The sequence below is a fragment of the Diabrotica virgifera genome, chromosome 1 (genome assembly GCF_917563875.1).
Source record: "Diabrotica virgifera virgifera chromosome 1, PGI_DIABVI_V3a".
Lineage (NCBI taxonomy): Eukaryota > Metazoa > Arthropoda > Insecta > Coleoptera > Chrysomelidae > Diabrotica > Diabrotica virgifera.
In genome coordinates, this window is record NC_065443.1 from 122,337,112 (window position 1) to 122,354,180 (window position 17,069).

The 17,069-nt window shown below is 34.2% G+C and overlaps 1 protein-coding gene across 1 annotated transcript in view; it reads right to left on the minus strand.

The window, feature by feature from the left end:
* The window catches only part of LOC114324351 (uncharacterized), a 94,681-nt gene that overhangs the window by 15,905 nt on the left and 61,707 nt on the right, over nt 1-17,069 (minus strand). Inside the window, exon 12 of the mRNA XM_028272154.2 lies at nt 576-779. Coding sequence (XP_028127955.1) covers nt 576-779 — 204 coding nt within the window. The remainder of the gene's footprint in view (nt 1-575; nt 780-17,069) is intronic.

A 17,069-nucleotide genomic window follows, 5' to 3' on the forward strand; every position in this document is an offset into this window, starting at 1 on the left:
GGGATAAACAAATTAAATAACTTTTAAACTATTTGACCAATTGCTTTGAAATTTAAAATATAATTTAAGCACCAGAAGTCTCAGCATTCCGTTTAATAAGAAAGTTCTAACTTAATTTTTGCATAAGTTATGAACATTTATAAAATCTCAAAATGTATGACTTATTTTGCAATTTTCTAAGCAACAAATAAGGATAGACATATGCAGCGAACGCCATATTGAAGTTTTTTTATATGATTTATCAGTTTCTTACTCTCAAATTTGTTTAAAATGCTTCACTTTTTAGTAATAGACGAAAAATGCGAAAATTTACCGTTTTTTGATCTTTATTTGTTTATAGCTATGTATATCATCAAAATCGGCTCAGGAAACATATAGGTTATTATATAGATGTCCATACTACTCAAAAAATTTGGTTTCGGCCTGGAGGGGGATGTCTCACGAGAAAAATCTTATTTCTCTGGACTATATAGGTACACCATTTTGAACAAAACAAACACTTGAACATTTTAGACGATATAACTTTAACCTAACAACTTAAAGAAATAATAAACTACATGACTTTAAGTTCTTACGTCTGCTATTTCCTGTTTTAATATGTCTCTCTGAGCTTCTTTCAGATGTGCTCCCCATTGGTGAGTCCTTTCAACTAAAGAATTTATAATATACGCATCTATTGGTAGGGGCTCGAATTTAATTATTTCAAATTTTAGTTGTAACTCCTCCCACACTTCACCCAACTTTAGGCTCAGGAAGTTTTCAGCTAGTAATAAAGTAACCTGGAAAAATAAATACACAAAAAAATTTTCAAAAAAAAGAATTTATTTCATAATTTTGCCCCTCACTGTAGGTAGGTACCTAATCCACAGAGAACGGCAGTTCTCACCAGTGGGGCACAACACCCCTACAAGCGACACTATATATACACGAAATTTTCGATTGTCTAAACCTGACTGAATTAAAAATTGGGCCAAATCCCATCTTAAAGTATAGGAAAAGACTCGTCTATCCATATGTTACATCTCCATTTTGGTCCAAGGGTGTGGATTTCACGGCCCTTCCCATTTAGAGTCTGTTTTTCCTTCTCGTCCCCAAAACTCCCAAAAATTTCAAAAACTTAAGCCCGGCCTTTGCGGCTTCTGATAACACCGGTCATTACATGTCCAACGCATGTTTAATTTTGAAAATCGGTTATACCATTCAAAAGTTATCGAGCTCAGAAATATGACTCAATTTTTATTTAAAAAAGGGAAAATGTTTGTATGTATGTAGACAAGAATAAAAAACCGCTAAACGCCGTAAAAATGAGTGGCGCATAAAATATTCCAGCTACAAAAGATCTGATATGAATATTACGTGGCGCGAAAATGGATTTTCATTTGATGCAAAACAAAATTCTAGTTTTATTTTAAAATATTTTTCCATAATATTTGCTAAATTTGAAGTAAACGCGCCACAAAAGAGTAACTTTGATACAGTTTGAATTTTGAAACTCTTTTGTGGCGCGTTTACTTCAAATTTAGCAAATATTATGGAAAAATCTTTTAAAATAAAACTAGAATTTTGTTTTGCATCAAATGAAAATCCATTTTCGCGCCACGTAATATTCATATCAGATCTTTTGTAGCTGGAATATTTTATGCGCCACTCATTTTTACGGCGTTTAGCGGTTTTTTATTCTTGTATCAGGAGTTTTTCAAAGTTATTTATAAATTAAATGTATGAAGTTGAATACAATGTTCCTCTATTACACGTCAAGCTTTATAAATGGTCACCTTTGTTGCATTATCTCCCAAATGATCTAGTGTCCATCGAATGTACACTAGATTTTTTTTATTCGAAATATATTGAAAAAAAAAATATTGAGATGGCCGGTAAATGAAGTCGGACTGCCCGTTGCCAGATCAAATTTAGCGTCGTAACCACTACAACTACATAAACCATTTCGGGAATAATCGTTAATTGGATTATACTTTTGTAGCTTAATAACTTCTAAACGGCTTAACCGATTTTGATTAGTAAACATGAGTTTGAAACGTGTTGACCAGTAATATCTGATGGATCTAAGGTCAAGTATGATAACTGAAGCTATTACAGGAATTATTGAGCTTGAGAAACCGTTTTTCCCACAGGAAATAGATTTTATCATACTTATGAAGCCTATAACCTAAAAATTTCAAATTTTCCGGGATATGAGGTATACACCGTTAAATTCGTCTTGAGTCCTTCTACAAACGCTAAGTTATTGGCGCAATTCGTAGGTTGAAATGTTGAGTAATTGTCGAAAAACCAAAATTTTCAAAGTTTAGTTTTTCAGTTTTTCAGCTATACTGAGCCGTGTGTATGTCTGATCCTGACGGCTTGAACACCATTTGAAAGCTTAAGTCAACACTATTAATTTGATGTATTTGCGGTTCTCGTGGCTCTTCTTGATCCGAATATATATACCCCCAAAACATATGCCGTTTTGTACCTACTAAGTCCTATAGCTGGCTTATGGGTGGTCAAAAGTCACAAACTACACCGGTTCTAAATCGGCCCTGACCCCCTCTTCAAACACAGAGGAAAAATATCAAATCGGTTTAACTTTCAAACACACATACATATATATCCACAAACATTTTCCCTTTTTTAAATAAAAATTAAGTCACATTTCTAAGCTCTATAACTTTTGAATGGTATAACCGATTTTCAAAATTAGACATGCGTTGGAAAGGTAATGATCAGGTTTATTAGAAGCCGCAAAGGTTGGATTTAAATTTTTAAAGTTTTTGGGAGTTGTGGGGACGAGAACGAAAAACAGACCCTAAAGAGGAAGGGCCGTAAAATCTACACTCTTTGACCAAAATCGATGGTTGACATATAAATGGGTGACTTTTTTTCTGAACTTTAAGATGGGATAAAAATGTGTGTACCATTTTTATATATTCGGCTGCAATACGAAGGAAAAACAATCTTACTTTTTAACTAGAATAAGGAGTGCAGCCAGTCCCTTTAACTGCAATTTTCTGCTCTTATTGGAGCTTCATCAGAAGGAACGTAGGCACTGTTCTCCTTAATCCAATCAAATCGCATCGAAATGTTTTTCCAAATATTGCAGCCAAAATGATGGTATTGGGTGGCTAGCGCCATCTGGCCGTAAAAATACGAAGCAAGTTTTCAATCCTAATAGCAAATAATTAATATTACTAAAATTACTAAAAGATTTTTAAATTGAAAACTTACTGGTACATCCCCATGTATACACCTCCAAGACTTCTACAATTTGCAAGTCATATGGATGCTGCAGTAAAGACGATAGGGAAGGAATTCTAAACTTTGCAATTCAAAATATATATTTAAGATGGGAGTTGGCCAATTTTCAATTCAGTCAGATTTAGAAAATCGAAAATTTCGTGTATATATAGTGTTACGTGTAGGGGGTGTGGGTGTGCGCTACTGGCGAGAACTGCCGTTCTCTGGTAATGTTCAAAATTAGACATGCGTTGGAAAGGTAATGATCAGTACTGTTAGAAGCCGCAAAGGTCGGACTTAAATTTTCGAAGTTTTTGGGAGTTTTGGGGACCAGAACGAAAAACAGACCCTAAATAGGAAGGGCCGTAAAATCGACACCCTTGGACCAAAATGGATGGTTGACATATGAATAGGTGAGTCTTTTTCTGAACTTGAAGATGGGAGTTGGCACAATTTTCAATTCAGTCAGATTTAGAAAATTGAAAATTTCGTGTATATAATAGTGTCGCGTGTAGGGGGGTGTATTTCTGCGCCACTGGCGAGAACTGCCGTTCTCTGGTAATTTTTTCGATATAAAACTAACAGCTTCGATAACCAATAAATCGAAAACTATTAATTTTATCAAAAAAGTGTATAATGAACATTTTTTGCTTATAATTAATATTTTTACCAGCATTTGCGGTCAAAATATAATAAAAAATTTCCACCCTCGAGATGAGGTGGCAACCACCCCATGGTAAAAGCGTCTTTCGGCATCATATAGATTTTGATCCTTGGACTATCCACTACTTGTTGTCAAATTTTCAAGCAAATCTATCCATTCTGTAAAAATTGCGAAGTGAAAAATTTCAGTTCCTGGACTAATTATACTTTTGGAGCTCTATAACTTCTGAACGGTTTACCTGATGTAGATCACTAAACATGAATTTGAAACGTATTGACAAGTAGTATCTGACGCATCCAAGATCGAGTATGATAACTGAACGTATTACAGGAATTATTGAGCTTGAAAAACCGTTTTTCCCATAAGAAATAGATTTGATTATACTTATGAAGCCTATAACTTAAAAATTCGAATTTTCCCAGATATGAGGTATACACCGTTAGACGCGTCTTGAGTTCTTCTATGAACGCTCAGTTATTGGCGCAATTCGTAGGTTGAAATTTTGAGTAATTGTCGAAAAGCCAAAATTTTCAAAGTTTAATTTTTCAGTTTTTTGGCTCTGGTGAGCAGTGTGTATGTCTCAGCTTGATCGATTAGGCGCCATTTGAAAGCTTAACTCAACCCTATTGATTTGGTGTATTTGCGGTTTTCCTGTCTTTCCTTGAACCTAAGATATATACGCCCAAAAAATATGCTATTTTGTATCTACCTAGTCCTCTAGCTGGCTTACGGGTAGTCAGAAGTCAAAAATTAGACCGGTTCTGAATCGGCCCTCACACCTTCTTGAAACACAGAAAAAAAATTCAGATCGGTTTAACTTTTCCACACACATACATACATACATACTGTTATATTTCTATTTGATATGAAAATTAAATTTTGATAATTATAAACAGAGTTCAATTTAATATAAAATATTTTCAATTTTCTCAACCACGGGCATATAAATTTAGAACAACCTGTATACAACAAATTGTTATATTTAATTTTAAGAAGTGATTAGAATAAGCGTACGAAACTCGGAACAATGTGCTTAGATAAACAAAGTGAATGACGCGTACCATTATCGTTCTTCTCGGAAGGTCGATCATTAGCCTATGCTAAATAAAACTCAGTGAAATAGATGATAGTTCATTATCGTTTTTCGCGGAAGGTTTCGATCATTAGCCTATGCTAAATAAGACTCATTTGAAAGAGAGAATAGGTCATTAAAATTTGTAAATAGTTAGAAAGTATTTTAGAATGGGAATTAAATATTTTCTTTTGAAATCCATTAAGCATATTTAGAAAGATTAAATATTGGTTTTGAGGAATATTACGAATGAGAGTTGGTGGTGGAAGATTGATTTGTGAATCTGGAAGGGATATTTAGAAAGTAGGGGAATGGATGACAAAGTGAGATCAGAATGTTTTGAGCTGTCGAGAAGTGAAGTCGAGTAGTAGACGGTAGTGTACGGAGAGTGAGAAAGCCGGTAGTTCCGTGAGTGTGGAGTATCTATCGTGGAACGAGAAGTAGGCCAGGTCGAGAGTAAAAGAACCTCCTTGAGCCAAGAGTGTCCCGGTAGCTGATAGCCGTTTCGAAAAAGGTAGAACACAGCATCACGACCGAAGCAGGAACGAGAGCTATTCGAGCTAGTTTTTCAAAGGAGTACATTACTGGAAGCCAGGACGAGGTTTGATCGCAGCCAAGGATAGCAGGAACGGGTTTTGTGTGAGGACATTTTCAGTTCACCAGGAAAAGGTCAGTCTCATTTGTTTGGACATGAATGTATGGTTTTTTTCGTATTAAATTCCACATAAAAATTGAATAACATAATCAATAATATCAGAAAAGCTTCATCAAACTTAAATAGAGTTGTTGCTAATAACTCCTAATAGTTAAATGTTAATAAAAACTTTCAATTGAAAACCAAAAGGAAATAAGATTCCCATTTGTAAATGTTATGTTTAAGAATAATAAGAAATAGCAAATATTAAGCAGTGATTGCTTTTTAAATAAAATAAAAAATATTTTGATTATAATTGTAACCCATATGTGTATTTTTTTTACTCTTTTCTTTTCTATCCCGATTAGGAACCATTAAGAAATATTTAGAATCCACGAAAGTAAGTAATTAATTTATAATTCGCCCTGAGATTGAAAACATATTGATATGTGATCTGGTTAATTAATTAGATTAGTATTAATACATTGATTAAATTAAGTGACATTTAAGAATATTATCTCATATCAATAATAAAGATCGCATCAACTGTCGTCCAACGTGGAAAGCATTGTAAAGTATTTCTAGTGGCAAATTTGAAGGATAGAAAGAGTAAAGCCGGTATTTGAAAATTTATATGCCTGTGGTAAAAAGTGAGATACTTACAATTGATAACATAAAATTTTAGATCTCTTTAGGTACAAATTTTACATAACTGATTTAATATTTTATTTTTACGATATTTACATTTGATATATTTATTGACAATTTATAATATTTGGGTAAAAAAAAAAAGTCGTATTGGTAACATACTAGTAAAATTTCATATTTGGCGGGGATAATACTTCTTGAAAACAAATGTCTGTGACAAGAAGCCAAAGCAAGGATAACAAAAAACAAAAAGAACATTCAGACCAAGAAGATATTTTAGACACGACAATCATGGCATCAGAACAGCAAGAATTATCAGGAATAGATAAACTATTACAACTGATGCAACTCCAGTCACAAAAACTGGATGACAATCAAAGAGAAACAAAACAAGCAATGGATGAAGCAAAAAGGACGATGGATGAAAATCAACGTGAAACGAAACAAGCCATGGAAGAAACATCAAAGAAAATGGATAAAGTGGATCAAAAAATGGATGAAACACAGCAAAAAATGGATGACAATCAAAAAGAAACAAAACAAGCAATAGAAGAGAACAATAAGAAAATAGAGGAACGCATAGAAAAGTATGAAAAGGAAATAAAAGGATGTTTGACAACAATGAAAAACGAGATAGAACAGCAAGAAATGAAAATTAAAGATCACATGCAAGAACAAGAAATAAAAATGAAGGAGTTAACGAATTGCCAGAAAAAAGAAATGGAAAGTTTGGAAAACAAGTTGGAAAATGCTATTCAAGTAGACAGAGAAGAAGTGGAAAAAAGAATCACAGAAATAGAAAAACAAGTCACGGAAAACAGGACGCAACAGAATGTCGGAGAAAGAAGAGAAATGGTTATACATAGCACAGATGACGTGAAGATAAGGTTTGGCGGGGATGTAAGAAGATTACACCCAGTGCCGTTCATAAATAGCCTGAAAAAGAAAATACAGCACATCGGAAATTTCGATACAGCAAAAGAAACTATCAGAAACCATCTCAAATATGAAGCAAGCCTATGGTTCGATAGTAAAGAAGAAGAATTCGGCAATTGGCAACAATTTGAACAAAAATTTTTGAATTATTTCTGGGGAAAGGTCCAACAATTGGAAATTAACAAGGAATTGCAAAATGGGAAATACAATGATAGGATGGGTGTATCAGAAAGGACATATGCTTTGCAAATTTACAATAATGCAAAACATTTACAATATAATTACTCATCGGAACAATTAGTCGAACTGATTGCAAGACATTTCGAGGAAACGCTGGAAGACCATATCACATTGCAAAATTACAAAGACATAGATAGTTTATGCCAATTCCTACAAATAAGAGAATCACGTCTAAGAGAAAGAAAATCAAGAAGGTCGCGAGAAGATTACAGGCCCCGAGAAACACAAGATTACAGAGGTAGAAATCAAAATAATAGGGACTATACAAGACGAGATTTTAATCCCAGAAGGGAAAACGAAAATAGAGACAACGGAAGAGGAAATTATGAACAAAGAAATAGGCAATGGAATGAGGACAGAAATCGAGAATACCAGAATAGAAACACCACACGCTCAAATCAAGAAAACAGAAATAATGGTAGACAAAATGAACAGGGATATCGAGAAAACCGAAACAGATCCGACAGACCAAGAGAAAATAGAAGAGAAGTAAATAATACCCAGACAGATGAATATGACGGAGAGAGACATTATGACGAAAATATAAACAACGATGAGCAACCGGCGTCTTTTCACGACGGCGCTCACTAAAAACCAAAAATCAAACAGGAATCTTTTGTCACCCCAAGGAGTTTATTAAATTGGCAGGAAACAACGAAAAGAAAAATGGAGTTAATTTAAAATTTGTGGATGGATTTATCAACGAGAAACCAATTAAAATTATGATAGACACTGGATCTGAAATAACATTGGTCAACAGAAAACTAATAGAAGAAGTTAACTTAACAAATTTAATTTATAAAATACCTAGGGTAAATTTAGTGGGCGCAAACAAACGGACATTGGCAACTATAAATGAAGGCATACGAGTAATGGTACGACTGGGCAAGAATATGTATGCACTACAATGTGTAATAATGCCAAACATGTCACATGACATGATAGTAGGAGTGGACGAATTGGCAGAAAAACATGTAGTGATAGATTTTAAAAATAATACGATGAAACTAACAGAAGAAAAAGAAAAAGAACAGGACAAGGAACATGAGAAACAAAATACGGACGAATCAGGTAAAGAACAAACAGTGGAAAAGAATTTGGCAGCGAAGCAAGGACAAAGAAGAAAAAGGAGAAAAGGTCAGAAAAAGATAAAAGAAAATGAAACCTGTGGCTCCTCAAAAGAAGAGTTGAGCCCAGAAGAAGAAAATTTGAGAGTATCAGAAACAAAGGAAACCTGGGATTCCTCAAAAGAAGAGACGGGCTCAGGAGAAGAAGAAATAAAGCTAAAAAATGAAAGTGAAAAGAATATGATTGAAACAGTGGTATTTGAAGAGAAGGTATATGCAAACGAGGATGCAGAATGCACAGTAAACATGTGTGAAGAATCTGAGAAAAAAGACAGAAAATTGATATGTGGAGAAGGGAAAGAAAAAGAATTGCGGTTGATGTTAAGAAACTACGAAAATTTGATCAATGAGGAAAACAGAGTGACTAAAAAGTACGAACATTCATTTGAGGTGAAAAACTTGGGAAATTTTCGATCAAAGACTTACCCGATTCCATACAAGTATCGACAAGAGGTGAAAGAAGAAATAAATAAAATGTTGGAAGATCCAATCATCGAAAGATGTGATTCACCGTATGTTAACCCGATTGTGATAGTAAAGAAAAGCAGTGGAGAATTGAGATTATGTTTAGATGCCAGGAATATCAACCAGCACACTGTATCACAATATGAATCACCTCTAAACATCGAGGCCATTTTTGGAAGAATCACCGGGTCACACATATTTTCGAAAATTGACTTAAAACACAGTTTTTGGTTGATACCGTTAGCTGAAAAGTGTAGAAACTACACCGCTTTTTCTATTGATGGTATTGTCTACCGGTTTAAGGTAGTGCCGTTTGGATTGCAGAGTGCTTGTGCTGCACTCGTCCGAGCTCTACATACCATTTTGAATCGCCACGAAGATTTCATAGTTCATTATATCGATGATTTATTAATTTTTTCACAAGATACTCAGAGTCATCTGAAACACATAGAAATAATTCTGGAAGAATTGGACACAGCGGGATTGAAATTAAACATTGAAAAATGTCAATTTTTTCAAAAAGAAGTCATTTATTTGGGTTTTCAATTGGACACCAAAACAGTAAGATTATCCGAAGACAGAGTCAAGCTCATAGATGAATACCCAAGACCAACGAATTTGAAAACATTGAGAGGTTTTCTTGGCACGATTAATTATTTTAAAAAACTGATTCCCGATTTGAGCCAAAAGGAAATCCCTCTCATAAAGTTGCTTAAAAAAGGAATAAAATGGAATTGGAAAGAAGAACAGGAGGAAGCTTTCGAAACATTAAAACGAGAATTCGCAAAAGGAACGAAAATATACCACCCCATTTACAATTTACCTTTTATACTCCGAACTGATGCGTCCATACAAAAATTTGCAGGAGTGCTGTCTCAAATACAAAACGACCAAGAAGTGCCGATATGTTTTATATCGCGAGTGACTAAAACACATGAGAGAAAATATAGTGTTATAGAATTGGAGTTTGCCAGTGTACTATATTGCGTAAACAAATTGAGGTTTTACTTATTGGGAGCAAAATTCACAATCGAAACAGACCATGCAGCTTTAGTACATATCATGAAGAATAGATTAGTAAATAATAGAATACATAGAGGCATTCTATTATTACAGGAGTATGATTTTGAGTTCCGATATATAAAAGGAAAAGACAACATAATAGCCGACGCTCTAACACGGGATGAGGACACGGGAAAAAAGGAAACAATTACTCTACAGGTGGGACTAAATAGATTAATACAAGAAGAAGGGATATATTCGTTAAATGAGATAAGGACAAACCAAGAAGACCTAGAGGAAAGAGAGAAAAGAAGAGCGGAAGTAGAAAATGACATATATTTTAAGAGAATAGACGGAAAGGAACTATATTTAGTGACACAGACATTGGCCGTAAAGATAATAAAGAAATTACATGAGGACAATGGGCATATCGGTAGCAGAAAAGTTTGGCTCGTTTTTAGGGAAAATTACATCAGCCGACAGGATTACCGCATTGCAAAGGAAATTACCCAGAAGTGCGATGTATGTCAAAAATATAAGAGTCGGAATTTCAAAAACGAAAATGTTGCCAAAAATATTGAAGCCCGAAACAAACTAGACATTGTAGCAATAGATATGTTAAGCGATCTAATTATGACCACTAAAAGGAACAAACATATTCTGGTAATGGTGGATGTGTTTTCAAAATACGTAAAATTATATAGTTGCCGCACCACAAAGGGGGAGGAGATATTAAGAAAAATCGACAATTTTATAGCCATAGTAGGAACACCAAAAAAGATTCTACTGGACAATGCAACGTATTTCCGAAATGATCGTTTCAAGGGACAACTTCGAGAACGAGGAATAGAGACAAATTTTGTCAGCATCAGGCATCCACAGAGTAATCCTTCGGAACGATTCATACAGGAAGTGACGAAATTTCTTCGCATTGCAACAGATGGTCAACATCGCCACTGGGACAGGAAAATGGCGGAAATAGAAAGGTATCTAAATACAATTCCGAGCACAGTAACAAAAGAGACCCCAGAATACATCATGAAGGGTGTATTGCCGATAAGGCCATGGGAAGACCAAGAGCCAAAAGAATATCAACAGGTGATTGAAACCGTACAGAGAAGATTACGGCGAAGCAACGAAAAATATATCCAAAGACAGGAACAAAATAGAAAAAGAAGACCAGTGACTTTCCAAAAGGGTGAAAAAGTACTCGTGAGGGCATTACGAGTATCAAATCTTCCTGGGGGCATTTGCGCAAAGTTGATGCCTGTTTTCGAAGGCCCGTACATCGTGAATAATGAAAATGGGATAAATAGTTATGAGTTGAGGCACAGGAACTCGGAAAAGATCCGAGGAATTTATAATATTCACGATGTATACAAATATCACGAATAAAAGACAGAATTACATGAAGTAGATAGTAAGTTAGGATATAAGACGTAGATTAAAGTAAGGAAATATACAGGGAGTTGGTTTTGCCTCGAGAAAATTTATTTAAAAATGCAGATAAATTTTATCGAATACAAGGCGGGGATTTGTTATATTTCTATTTGATATGAAAATTAAATTTTGATAATTATAAACAGAGTTCAATTTAATATAAAATATTTTCAATTTTCTCAACCACGGGCATATAAATTTAGAACAACCTGTATACAACAAATTGTTATATTTAATTTTAAGAAGTGATTAGAATAAGCGTACGAAACTCGGAACAATGTGCTTAGATAAACAAAGTGAATGACGCGTACCATTATCGTTCTTCTCGGAAGGTCGATCATTAGCCTATGCTAAATAAAACTCAGTGAAATAGATGATAGTTCATTATCGTTTTTCGCGGAAGGTTTCGATCATTAGCCTATGCTAAATAAGACTCATTTGAAAGAGAGAATAGGTCATTAAAATTTGTAAATAGTTAGAAAGTATTTTAGAATGGGAATTAAATATTTTCTTTTGAAATCCATTAAGCATATTTAGAAAGATTAAATATTGGTTTTGAGGAATATTACGAATGAGAGTTGGTGGTGGAAGATTGATTTGTGAATCTGGAAGGGATATTTAGAAAGTAGGGGAATGGATGACAAAGTGAGATCAGAATGTTTTGAGCTGTCGAGAAGTGAAGTCGAGTAGTAGACGGTAGTGTACGGAGAGTGAGAAAGCCGGTAGTTCCGTGAGTGTGGAGTATCTATCGTGGAACGAGAAGTAGGCCAGGTCGAGAGTAAAAGAACCTCCTTGAGCCAAGAGTGTCCCGGTAGCTGATAGCCGTTTCGAAAAAGGTAGAACACAGCATCACGACCGAAGCAGGAACGAGAGCTATTCGAGCTAGTTTTTCAAAGGAGTACATTACTGGAAGCCAGGACGAGGTTTGATCGCAGCCAAGGATAGCAGGAACGGGTTTTGTGTGAGGACATTTTCAGTTCACCAGGAAAAGGTCAGTCTCATTTGTTTGGACATGAATGTATGGTTTTTTTCGTATTAAATTCCACATAAAAATTGAATAACATAATCAATAATATCAGAAAAGCTTCATCAAACTTAAATAGAGTTGTTGCTAATAACTCCTAATAGTTAAATGTTAATAAAAACTTTCAATTGAAAACCAAAAGGAAATAAGATTCCCATTTGTAAATGTTATGTTTAAGAATAATAAGAAATAGCAAATATTAAGCAGTGATTGCTTTTTAAATAAAATAAAAAATATTTTGATTATAATTGTAACCCATATGTGTATTTTTTTTACTCTTTTCTTTTCTATCCCGATTAGGAACCATTAAGAAATATTTAGAATCCACGAAAGTAAGTAATTAATTTATAATTCGCCCTGAGATTGAAAACATATTGATATGTGATCTGGTTAATTAATTAGATTAGTATTAATACATTGATTAAATTAAGTGACATATAAGAATATTATCTCATATCAATAATAAAGATCGCATCAATACATACATACATATCCACAAACATTTTCCATTTTTTAAATAAAAATTAAGTCATATTTCTGAGCTCGATAACTTTTGAATGGATTAACCGATTTTCAAAATTAAACATGCGTTGGAAAGGAAATGATCTGTGCTATCAGAAGCCGTAAAGATCGGGCTTAAATTTTTGAAATTTTTGGGAGTTTTGGGGACGAGAACGAAAAACAGGCTTTAAATGGGAAGGGCCGTAAAATCCACACCCTTGGACCAAAATGGAGAGGTAACATATGGATGGACGAGTCTTTTCCTAAACTTTAAGATGGGATTTGGCCCAATTTTCAATTCAGTCAGGTTTAGAAAATCGAAACTTTCGTGTATATATAGTGTCGCTTGTAGGGGTGTTGTGCGCCACTGGTGAGAACTGTCGTTCTCTGTGGATATGTATGTATGTATGTGTGTGGAAAAGTTACACCGATCTGAATTTTTTTTTCTGTGTTTCAAGAGGGTGTGAGGGCCGATTCAGAACCGGTCTAATTTTTGACTTCTCACTACCCGTAAGCCAGCTAGAGGACTACTTAGATAAAAAATAGCATATTTTTTGGGCATATATATCTTAGGTTCAAGGAGAGACAGGAAAACCGCAAATACACCAAATTAATAGGGCTGAGTTAAGCTTTCAAATGGTGCTTAAGCGATCAACCTGAGACATACACACTGCTCACCATAGCCGAAAAACTGAAAAATTAAACTTTGAAAATTTTGGTTTTTCGACAATTACTCAAAATTTCAACCTACGAATTGCGCCAATAACTGAGCGTTTGTAGGAGGACTCAGGACACGTCTAACGGTGTATATCTCATATCTGGGAAAATTCGAATTTTTTAGTTATAGGCTTCATAAGTATGATCAAAATCTATTTCTTATGGGAAAAACCGTTTATCAAGATCAATAATTCCTCTAATACGTTCAGTTATCATACTTGATCTTGGATGCATCAGATACTACTTGTCAATACGTTTTAAATTCATGTTTAGTGATCAACATCAGTTCAGACGTTCAGAAGTTATAGAGTCCAATAGTATAATTAGTCCAGGAACTGAAACTTTTCACTTCGCAATTTTTACAGAATGAATCGATTTGCTTGAAAGTTTGATAATAAGTAGTGGATAGTCCAAGAAACAAAATCTATATGATGCCGAAAGACGCTTTTACCATGGGGTGCTTGCCACCCCATCTCGAGGGTGGAAATTTTTTATTATATTTTGACCGCAAATGTTGGTAAAAACATTAATTGTAAGCAAAAAATGTTTTATATTTTTTTTGATAAAATTAATAGTTTTCGATTTATTGGTTATCGAAACTTAGTTGATATCGAAAAAATCAATGTTATTAATCAACCATGGTTTATGTACTTGTAGTGGTTACGATGCTAAGTTTGATTGGGCAATCCGAGGTCATTTGCCGGGCCATAATTACATAATTATTAGGATGACTGGGATATGAACTCGGATTGTCTTATCACTGGTGTCGTAAGTACTAGATCATTTGGGAGAGAATGCGACCAAGGCGACCCCAGAAAACGGCAATTCTCGCTAGTGGCGCACAACCCCTCTACATGCGACACTATATATACACGAAATTTTCGATTTTCTAAATCTGACTGAATTAAAAATTTAAAGTTTATGAAAAGACTTGCCCATCCATATGTGAACATTTCATTTTGGTCATAGGGTGTGGATTTTACGTCTATTCCTATTTAGGGTCTGTTTTTCTTTCTCGTTCTCAAAACTACCGAAAATTTCAAAAATATAAGTTCGACCTTTGCGGCTTCTGATAGTACTGATCATTTCCTTTCCAACGCACATGTAATTTTAAAAATTATCAGAGAACGGCAGTTCTCGCCAGTGGTGCACAACACCCCTACATGCGACATTATATGTATATACACGAAATTTTAGATTTTCTAAACCTGACTGAATTGAAAATTGAGCCAAATCCCAACTTAAAGTTTAGGAAAAGACTCGTCCATCCATATATTACTTCTCCATTTTGGTCCAAGGCTGTGGATTTGACGGCCCTTCCCATTTAGGGTCTGTTTTTCGTTCTCGTCCCCAAAACTCCCAAAAATTTCAAAAATAGATCTTTGCGGCTTCTGATAGCACAGATCATTACCTTTCCAACGCATGTTTAATTTTGAAAATCAGTTATACCGTTCAAAAGTTACCGAGCTCAGAATTAGAACTCAATTTTTATTTAAAAAGGGGAAAATGTTTGTGGATATGTATGTGGATATGTATGTATGTATGTATGTATGTATGTATGTGGAAAAGTTACACCGATCTGAATTTTTTTTCTGTGTTTCAAGAGGGTGTGATGGTCAATTCAGAACCGGTGTAATTTTTGACTTCTGGCTACCCGTAAGCCAGCTGTAGGGCTAGGTAGATACAAAATGGCAAATTTTTTGGGCGTATATATCTTAGGTTCAAGGAGAGACAGGAAAATCGCAAATATACCACATCAATAAGGTTGAGTTAAGCTTTCAAATGGTGCCTAACGGATCAAGCTCAGACATACACACGGCTCAGTATAGCCGAAAAATTGAAAAACTAAACTTTGAAAATTTTGGTTTTTCGACAATTACTCAAAATTTCAACCTACGAATTGCGCCAATAACTGAGCGTTTGTAGAAGGACTCTAGGCGAATCTAACGTTGTTTACATTATATCCGGGAGAATAAGAAATTTTAAGTTATACGCTTCATAAGTATTATCAAATCTATTTTCTTTGGGGAAAAACGGTTTTTCAAGCTCAATAATTTCTGTAACAGCTTTAGTTTTCATACTTGACCTCAGATGCATCAGATACTACTTGTCAATACGTTTCAAACTCATGTTTAGTGATCAAAATCGGTTAAGCCGTTTAGAAGTTATTAAGCTACAAAAGTATAATCCAATTAACGATTATTCCCGAAATGGTTTATGTAGTTGTAGTGGTTACGACGCTAAATTTGATCTGCAACGGGCAATCCGAGTTCATTTACCGATCATCCCAATATTTTTATTCAATCTATTTCGACTAGAAAAAAATCTAGTGTACATTCGATGGACATTTGGGAGATAGTGCGACAAAGGTAACCATTTATAAAGCTTAACGTGTAATCGAGAAAAATTGCATTCAACTTCATACATTTAATTTGTATATAACTTGAAAAACTCCTGATACAAGAATAAAAAACCGCTAAATGCCGAAAAAATGAGTGGCGCAAACAATATTCCAGCTACAAAAGATCTGATATGAAAATTACGTGGCGCGAAAATGTATTTTCATTTTGATGCAAAACAAAATTCTAGTTTTATTTTAAAAGATTTTTCCATAATATTTGCTAAATTTGAAGTAAACGCGCCACAAAAGAGTTTCAAAATTCAAACTGTATCAAATTTACTCTTTTGTGGCGCGTTTACTTCAAATTTAGCAAATATTATGGAAAAATCTTTTAAAATAAAACTAGAATTTTGTTTTGCATCAAAATGAAAATACATTTTCGCGCCACGTAATTTTCATATCAGATCTTTTGTAGCTGGAATATTGTATGCGCCACTCATTTTTACGGCGTTTAGCGGTTTTTTATTCTTGTATGTAAAATACAGTGAGCACGTAAAGGTTGGAATAAATTCATTTTCTCGAGAATGGACGATTTTGGAAAAAATCCCGAAACAGGTCAATTTTTATTTTTAAATTACGACTTTTTGGCATATATATCATACTAGTGACGTCACCCATCTGGGTGTGATGACGGCATCGTTAATTTTTTTAAATGAGAATAGGGGTCGTGTGGTAACTCATTTGAAAGGTAACTCAATTCTCTATTCAGTAATATAAACATTAACACAATTAATTATACAGTGTGTCAAAAAAAAAAAAAAATTGGATTAAATTTATTGACAGAAAAAGAAGAATGTATGTAATTTATTTAATTCAAAATACTTTATACAGCTCTCAAAAAACAGAAAAAAATGTATATTTGAAAAATAATCATGACTTTTCGCTAAATTTCAATGTTCAAACTCTCACGAGGCTGGTGGGTAGCTTTAATATTGAATTTAAGCAAAAAACAATATTTATTTGC